This window comes from Eubalaena glacialis, chromosome 1 (genome assembly GCF_028564815.1).
Source record: "Eubalaena glacialis isolate mEubGla1 chromosome 1, mEubGla1.1.hap2.+ XY, whole genome shotgun sequence".
NCBI classification, from domain to species: Eukaryota; Metazoa; Chordata; class Mammalia; order Artiodactyla; family Balaenidae; genus Eubalaena; species Eubalaena glacialis.
This window is the reverse complement of record NC_083716.1, coordinates 178536581-178545959: the sequence shown is the minus strand read 5'-3', so window position 1 is coordinate 178545959 and position 9379 is coordinate 178536581. Positions and strand designations below refer to the sequence as shown.

The following is a 9379-nucleotide window of genomic DNA, read 5'->3' as shown; positions in this document are numbered from 1 at the left end:
GCAGAAGAGGAAGAGGCCTCACCCCACTGGGTTTCTGGCTCTTCCCAGACCTCTACAGACTAGGACAAAGGGAGGGAGCTCCCCAGCCACACCGAGAGCAGGGCGCTGGGGGTGGGAATGAGCTCTTCCCCACGCAGGGCAGCTCTGGGGTGACTGGGGCCAGTTCCTCAGGGATGCCTCCCACGCTTTCCCCTCCTGCTTAGAGGGAAGCTGCCGGCAGTTCCACCTTAATTTTTGGTTTTTAAGTCTATGTTCCACCTACTTCATTTAAAAAAGGCTTGCTAAAAGGGAAGATTTTCAAACCTCTGATCTTTGTAAAGGGCAAACTCTTTACTCCCTTGCAAAAACAAAACAAAAAAGCTTTTATCAACTCCCCATTAAGGTACAGTCTGAGCTCCCTGGCACCCAAGGCTCCCCTCCAACCCCCAGCTGCAACTGCTGCCACTCCAGACGTCGCCCTTCGCTTTCCAGACACCTGGAGCAATGTGCGGTTCCAGAACACACTGTGTGCCACGTACCTTCGTGTCACTGCGGACGCTGTTGCCTCTGCCAACCATGCGGTTCCACTTCGCCTGAGAGCCTCTCTCCGTCCTTCAAAGCCCTGACGTCACCTCCCCCGGAAGCCTTCTCAGACCTCCTCCCGTGGAAATCATCCCGCTCCCGGGATCCTCGTGCCTTACACTTAGCACAGCGGATACTAAATTGCTCATTATCAGCAGCGTGGGGGAAGCCTGTGGATTCAGATCACCTGGGCCCAAACACAGCTGCCCCACTAGGTGCGCCCGGGCCTGTGAGGCGGGAGTGTGTGCCCCGCGGAGCCGCGCGGAGGATGAGCGGGGCCTCGAGCCCTTCTGCCTTCGGAGGGTTGGTGGGCGGTGCGAGGTGCACCCACCACAGACAGGCCGTAACCTCAGTGGGGAGCCTGGGGCCGGGGGCCGAGGGTGAGGGAGGATGGGGGCTGGGAATGGTGGGGAGCAAGACCCCGCACCTCCCCCACCGGGTCCTCAGACTTCTGACGTTTTTCTTGAAGTATCTGAGGGGTTCACAGACACCCGTAGGGCTTTTCATTTTTATCTTAACAATCCTCAGGTTGATCTATTTACTTTAAAATTATGTTGAAAGAGGACTCCTTTCGGTGAATGCACCCGTGCTTTTCTGCAACCCCACCCAGCTGAACTCATCTGCGGTGGAAGGGAAGTACGGGACTAAGTCCCCGAGCCCTTTTCCAAAGAACAAAAAAGCGCCCACACCCTTGGGGCCGCTGCCGCGACGCCCCAGCCCCGCCCAGGGGCCCTGCGAGGCCGGCCCGGAGACCCCGCGGCCTCCGACGGGGCGCGGCTTTTCCGGGCTTGCAGCGCCACCTGGTGGCCGCGGCGCGCACACTGCGGGCCAGGCTCCCGTTCCACGTGGCCTTGGAGACAACGAAAGTCCCTGGGCAGAAGTCAGTGTTGGGCCCTGCGACCAACCCGGTGTGTGGGGACAGAACTGAGGCTTGGGAGCAGACAGACCTACCAGGAGTCAGCTCCTACGCCAAAGTTTCCCGCTGTGTGAACTGGAGGAGGTTTCTTCTCTGGTAAATGGAGAGAGCAGTACCGCCTGCTGGGATGCCCGGGAGAATTAGTAGAAAAACGTGCCCAACTCGCCGCTTGGAACCTGTTGTCAACTCAGTGCTTCTCTTTAAATTGATTCCTTTTTCTCACTAAAGTTTATTTATAAAGGAAGCTACTTTAGCCTCATCTTAGGAAGCAGCTCTATTTTTTCAATATATGTTAAAATAAATATATAGGTAATAAAATTAGAAAACAAAAATTTCCTCCATGGACAACGGTCAACACCAGTCCGTGGGATCAAGTCTAGAACCTGTGCCTGCCCAAGGACCCCTCTTCTTTCTCTCTCTCTTCTGCCTCCTTCCATGGCCATAGTCACCCCTCACCTGTCTCCTCCTGGAAGTCCCCAGTGGGTGGGGTTCTCATCTCACCTGATACCATTTGCCTAGTAGAGATCTGAATTTGGAAAAATAGATTTCACTGTCTCTGACGTTTCATACCCTTTTTATTTCTGGTCATACCAGAAAAAGAAAAACAAACACTTGGCAGAGACGGAGGGTAAATTCTTTATTAAAATCACAATGAGCTCTGAGCCCCCGGACTCAGGCAATAGGAACCTGCTTCTTCTTGCTTTTATTCAGCTCCCTAACAAGACAGATGGCGTTTGCTCTCACATTTATGTTCCCCACCGCCTCAAAGCACACAGGTTTTTCAGCTGCTGATCTCAAATGAAACAGTGTTAGAACTGCGAATACTTCATATACCCGACAGCTGGCATCATTTCCGGTGATCTGAATGCCAGAACAATTCCTAGAGACAATGTGAACTCTTGCCATCATGTCTCTGTGCTCAGCAGAGCTATCTGAACCACACAGGGGCATTTCCGGCCAAACTGATTTACAAACACAACATAGTATCACAGATCATTACAGTGCAGGTCTATTAAGGCAAATGTCACTGATAATTCTAATCTAGGGCCAGTGCTAGGGATTTCTTAGTGGCGAGCTTTTAAATGCCGCTGCTGAAGGCCAGTACCTCCCCTCCAGGCTAGGCAGTCCTGGCTCTGTAAGTCTCCCATTTCTCTCCTACGTGAAAATAACCCTATAGTTTTTGTTGACTGAAAAGTAATTCAAATGCGTCTTTAAAAATTCTGTTGATGTACAAGTATATGAGAAGTTCCCATAACCCCACCCCAGGCACCCCAATGCGAGTGTTCCTCGGCGATGCTTTCCTCAACCCCCCAACCTCAGGCAGACTTACTAGTTCCAGTCTCAAACTGGGCCAGCCTGGCCAGAGCTGGGCAATTGTAAGTGGCTTCCCTCTCACCAGGATTCGAGGCCATAGAGCGCAGGGCAAGAAAGCCCCTCGGGAATTCAGGCAGGACCTCTTATTACCTACTCCTTGGTCCCTAAAAAAGAGAACTGATGATATATTTCAAGAGATTTGGTTGTTAAGGTAAATAACTAATGGGTTTTTGGTCCCAGAAGAGGCTGGAGACCCAAATTCCTGTCACTGTCCCTGTCATTGTCCAGACACCCACGTCTCCCCCAGGTTTATAGTTTAAGGGACTGCTTCAAATTTTGTCAACCTTAGCGCCCATTTCACCATGATTCATGGATCCAAAATAATGTCCATGAAATATCTTGTTTTCTGATCCTGGATCCCCTAGGCTCTGGACCCTCCAACTTTTTGAAGCCCAGGCTTCCCACTCATCCCTACCAGGATAATACTCATCCCTACCAGGATAAAACTTCAGACGCCTGTGGACCGGGCAGATGGCAGAAACCAGTGGGCCAGGTGGCAAACTGGCGGGTGTAGGCTCAAGGGGGCGTTTGTTTCCTTGTGGGACTGAGGAACTAGTGTTGCCAGGTGTGGGGTAAGAGAAACCAGAAATCTGGATTTATGTGAAATTTTCTGATTTTGAAATGTTGGCAATTAATTCACATTTAAAAATATACAGTGTGGCTCAAAGGAACCAGTCTGGAGGAAGCTACCTCTTGTTCACTGTGTAGACTGTCCTACAGAGGGCTTTGCACAGGGCTGGCTCAGCTCCTCCCTTCAGTATTTACCCCACGAGCCGAGGCCTGTTTCTATCTAGTGCCAGGAAATATGGTGCAACCTTAACTCTAATAACAAAGTCCCTGAGCCCACGCCCACCAGCAGATGGAGTGTGCTTTCTCATTGTTTGAACTGGCGAAGAGTGACCAGAGGGCACGGTGCTCGTGTAACTCCCTGGAGAGGCTGCTTTTCCTGCACTGGTCAGTCCTCAGCTGCTCTTTGACAGACAGCGAACTCTGTCCCCAGTCCTGGAGCTTGTGGGTGCCTCTGCCACTGGCCGCATCCCTGTGAACAGTGCATTCTCTCTGTCTCTGTCCCTCTCCAGCTCCCAGAGTGATGCCAGCCTGGGAGTGGTTTCACCTGCCCTTCCGCTGGCCTGTGGTTCTGGCGTTATTTCCCCATTCTTGTAGTTAATCAAACTGGCTCACGTGTAAGAAGCTGACAAAGGAACGCGTTGGTTAGCAAGACCAGAAACTGTTCTTCCTAGATCTACTACAAACAGTATCATTGATAAAAGGATCCCTTCTCTAACGTGTGCACTTTGCTAAGCGGTGAAAGTGTCAGTAGACAATGGACTTTCTGTTGCCTTATTACTTCAAGTTATAGACCAGCCTGTCTCAATTATCACCCAGGAGGCGGTGCAGGGCCTCTGCTAACTGGACCTGGGGAGGGGCAGGTATAATGAAGGAGACATATGGGTTTAGTGTCTCTCATTCCCTGAAAAGCTTTCCAGAACTCAGGAACCCAGGAATCCATATTCTCAGAGAAGTGGTTCCAATTTGACCCCCCTTACTCGGTGGTCAGATAATTAAAGGGGAGGCCGTCACCCACAGGCCCCGGCCGAGCCATTCTTGAACATTAGTTGCTGCCTCACAAATGGGGAAAGTCTTTTTCAATTCACTTTCTTCTTCAATTTTCAGTAATAGAGCTAAAGCCAGCTGTTCTAAGGTAAGCGTGTTTAGTATGGGACTAAGCATAAAACAGGAACACAAAGTGTAAAGATAAAGTTATCCTCACAGACTATTCAGCTACCAAAGTGGCCTTCAGGTGACAGCAGCCTCCCGAGTCTCCTCCGTCTGCTCTGAAGCTCCTCCCTCCTTTCCGCTCATTTCAGGGCTGACTGCCCCTCCAGCTTCCACTGCTAGACAGGCTTCCTCAAATGCAGATGAGCTTGTCCGCACGGAAATCCTCCAGTGACTCCTGTTTTTAAGACAAAGTCCCAACTCCTCAGCCTGGCACTCAGGATCTGGCCCCGTGCGCTCTACTCCTCACCATTCATTCTTCTAACCTCAAATGGTCTCTGCCCCTCCTTTGCCTAAATAATTCACGTCAAATGTTATCTCTCAGAAATCTTCCTACTCCCGCCCCAGCACCCTGGCCAAACTGCCTCCTCTGGCTCCATCGAATCTTGGGCAAACGGAGGTGCTGTGCGGGGGCCACGTGAGGGCTCGGCGGGGGCTGCTCACGGGGCCTCACTAGTCACTCTTCTTCCTCCTCAGTACATGACAGCATAGGCTTCATTCCTCAGCCTCCCGTTCAGCTAGAAGTGGCCATATAACTCCACACTGGCCAGAAGAATGTAGGCCAAGGTGCTGCGTGAAACTTCTCTGAAATGTCCCCCAAAGAGGGGGGCTGGCCCTTCTCTTCTGGCTGGAACGAGGAGGGCATGGTGGGAGCTCTGGCTGCCATCTGGGCCCATGTGGCGACCTTGGAAATGGAAACCACACCAGGCAGAACTACAAGACAGGAGCTGCGGTCTCTGACATTGCCAAGGGCTGGTCCTGCCTCAGCCAGACCACCTCCAACTCTGAACATGGAAGAGAAAATAAACTTGCTTGTTTAAACCACTGTTATATTGAGAACTGTTCTGATAACCGGGCCTATTCAAACCAGCGCCCTCCCTGTCACTGCCTCGTGCCTCTCACGTGAACGTAGGCACACTGAGCGACCCAGGGGTTCGAAGCTAATTCTGACTGCCATCCTCACTGCGGGGCACATCTCCATGGTTAGAGCGCTATCCTCGAGTGCCCTGAGCACTGACCACCCATGCTGTCCCTCTACAAGGCCACAGTGAGTGGTCTACTGGCAGGGACACTATCTTTTACATCCGTGTTTCTGGCCCCTGGTACAGGATATGCTACTGTCTATAAACACCGAAACTGGTTTTTCTGAAGGAAGCAGAGAATATCTAAAATAAGTGTTTTCCACCTCAGGAAGATCCAATGAGCCAATCTGGGCCAAGTCTGTGCCCATCTTCCAAGTGAGTACTAAGAATCCCTCTCTCTCCCCAGAGCTTAGTATTTTTTATATGCTTATAGACATTTTTCTGGGAAGATGTCATCAGGGCTGCTGTCATCCTCAGATGAGAACTGTGACCTCACAAGAGTTAAGAATCACTGCACTGGAAAAACTACTGTTAAAGAAACTGTCTTTAAAGCTTAAAAATTACTTACTTGCTTTCCATTAAGTATCTCCTTAACATTTTTAAAAAATATGAACATCTTTTAGAAAGTAATAACAACTCAACTTTTCCTATCCTGGAAAGTAAAAAATTGTAACATTTAAGTTATGCTTGTGAATATTTTCCCTACCTGTTAAAGCTCCATTTCAAAAAACAGGATTGTTAACTGAAAGAAATATTCTAGAAATATTTATAATGCAAACAGAAGGAGCTATGATTAGAGGTGGAGCCTTCTTTTATCATTTAGCTTTAAGTATAAACCTGGCTCCAGAAATGGACCTATCCTAAAAACTGGCTGGCACCGGGTGGGCGCTGATAACTCTAGCTCCCAGCTAGTGATCACAGACCAGTTCCACGTGCTGCTCCCCTGGCAACATTCATGCTAGTGCCAGGTCAATAACCGATCAATCTTTCATCTTATTTTAAAAACAGAGATATAATATGCATTTAATTTCATTCAATAAATCAATTCCACATAACTTACCATCTCTTAGAAAATTCAGAAGACAGCAAACGTCAGACATGAAAAATTACATGAACGCAGTGTGATGCATTGGAGAGGAACGAATGCACCATGGCAGTCAGGAGTTGTAATTTAAATGTACCACAAGAAGAAAAGCAAAACTACTGTAATTTATTGCTGTATCTATGCTTCCCAGTATAGCTATAATATTATAAGTAGCTACAAAGTGCCACCTTCTGGTTTAAAACTGTGCAACATCTTTATTTCTTTTTAAATGCCATTTTTTGGTGGACGTATAACAACGGCAGCAGTTACAAAATGTTGTCTGAGTACTTTTGAGAGCTCAAAACAAAGATCTGTGTATAGGCTGAATAAAAAGATGTTCAATTAATAGTGTACATAGTGTAACTTTAACATCTTTCATTGGAATTTTCGTGTAAACCTTAATAGAGATGTGACTCTCAGAGACCAAAAAGTAAAATATCTTTTCCTTTCATGGTTTACTGAGGTGGTCTGCATTCTCGCAAATGATTTACAAAATACAAGAAATGTTGCGTGTGGGTATTAGGCATAAAGTATTTCATTTTCTTACAGAAGGAGCAGCAGGAGGACAGGGGGCCTAGCGGACACCCTGTCACCACCTTTCCCAAGGACGGACGCCCCCAAGAATGGCAGTGGAAACCTGGCAGCAAGCCACCCTTACAATTCTTTTTGGTTGTTTTAAAATACAAGCACTTCCTGACATTTCCCTCCCCGGCCCATGAGCCCCACCCCCACTTGGCAGGATACAAACCCACGTCCTCTTGCTTAGTTTTCCCCTTAGAATTATTTACAGGATGCTTACAGATACGGTACAAACTAGTATGAAATTAACGATAGTTTGCATTTCCAGACACACTCCTGTGGTGAAATAAGCACACCACGCCAATTCTGAAGGCTGGTCCAAAGCTAAGGTGACTCAGAGGCATTTGCATCCGTAACCGCAGAGACAGGCTTCTTGCTGGCTGGGATGGATTCGCCGACTCTGTCCTCAACAGTGGCCGGGGCCTTGGGAGTGGGGGGCGTCACACCCACGGTGAGTGCGGACGCGGCATCTGCCCTTGCAGTGGTCGGGACAGGGTCGGAGGGTGGGCTGCCGGTGGGTGGGAGAGAGGACAGCAGCTCTGTGGAGCCTGCTGCGGAAGAGACCTCTGGAACCAAAGGGAATGACGGGAGGAACTCGGATGGCATGGGGAGAGGTGCAAGGCCAGGTAAGTTTTGGGGAGGCAGGGAAGGAAGAGGTGGCAAACCTAGGACAAAAACGGCATAGATCACACATCCTCCCAGCACTAGAAGAGCAGCAGTCAGCATCACACGACTATTAATTTGCATTTCGTTAAGGAAACTGAAGCTGAGGAGAGACAATACAAATCACAACTTCTGATTATCCTCAGTTGGAGGCCAGGACAGAGTTAAATATTCACTGCAGGACCAGCTGGCCAGGAGGAAAGGTTCCCTCGTGTGACTCAGCCCAGAGCTCAGGGAGGAAATGATTCTCCCAGCCAGGATGGACAGGAGCCCACCCAGCCTGCGATGCAGCTACACGGAGTGCCCAGCAGGAGGACTCCACTCTCCCAGGCAAGCTGCAGGTGGATTTAAGCTGCCCTCTGGACAGACAAGAGGAAGAGGAGACACAGGGGCCAGGCCTCCTGTGAAGGTTTCACAAGGGAGGGGCCTGCTGTGTAGCCCCTGGCATTAGCCTCACCAGAAGTACTCAGCCTTTGTAACTATTTATAGTATACTATTTATAGTACACTTGGCGGGTTTATTGTAATGATTTTAAAATGCAGATGAAGGGAAAGAGTATTACTTCTTTAAGAAACAAAGGAAAAGCAGGTTGTAAAACAGGTTTGGGGCAACCTGGGGCCTGGTGAAACCCTTAATGCTCTTAGAGCCTGTCAATCTGGGGAAAGGGCAGAGCCAGAAGCCAAGAATACAGGGCACGAAAGAAAAGACAAAGGGAGCACTGAGACAGTAAACATTAGTTTGAACTTATTGACTTCATTTGTTTTTTAACCCATTGCGCTGAAAAGCAAATGGGTTAATGAGGATGGGTAACGAATACGTGTAGATGATGAGTGTTACAACAGGGGCCGTTAGAAATGTGGCAATGTACACCACGGTGTAATAAGATCACTCGCTGACATCACTGATAGGCCAAATTCCTGAGATTAGCAATTAAAAGTCAGACCTGACTTGTGGCCATCTCAAAGCTAAAGATAATCTGGGCAATCATTAACCGGAAGAGCAGACTTGTGGGGACATTCTGCTGCTTCATTTTCATCAGTGCATAAAATCTGAGTGTAAACACTCTGAATATCTGTGAACTTAACTATTTGTAGCTAAAATCTCTCGCAGTTTTTGTTATAAAAAATTTGTTAATAACGAAGAATATTTATCAAGTAGCAAGCCCAGCTAGCCTCAGCCACGCAAAACCGGTATCACTACTCCCCGGGTGGCAGCTGCCCAAAACATGAGGAGAATCACAGGGAGTTCATCTGCCCCCACTGAGTGAACTGCGCACACCTCCCATCCAACTCAGCCCAGCAAGGCCGCGCCACTGCTCCTTATTTCTACAGCTGGCCTTTGTGGTGCTTGAGCTGTCAGGCGCAGGAGAGGAGAAAGCGGGGTGGGGGGGGGTGGGGGGGAGGCAGCCAGGCAGAGGAGCATCACAAAGACACTCCTCCTCCTCTTCTTTTTCAAGCTTTTTAAATAAAAAAGATTGATTTTTATTTGAAGCAGCTGAAATTTGTTAAACTGATCTGCCCTTGCCAGAGAAAGACTGAAATAGAGGACTGCCTTTCCTGGATA

General features: G+C 48.9%; 1 protein-coding gene across 2 annotated transcripts in view; it reads right to left on the bottom strand.

Moving 5' to 3' along the window:
* Positions 1–2097: 2097 nt before the first annotated feature.
* The window catches only part of GORASP2 (golgi reassembly stacking protein 2), a 33421-nt gene continuing 26139 nt past the window's right edge, over positions 2098–9379 (bottom strand). Inside the window, exon 10 of one of the 2 annotated variants that reach the window (XM_061184732.1) lies at positions 2098–4805. In XM_061184732.1, the coding sequence (XP_061040715.1) occupies positions 4747–4805 (59 nt within the window). In that variant the 3' untranslated portion in view covers positions 2098–4746. Of the gene's footprint in view, positions 4806–6162; positions 7819–9379 lie in introns of those variants that run through there. The other variant, XM_061184723.1, reaches the window with a different exon arrangement.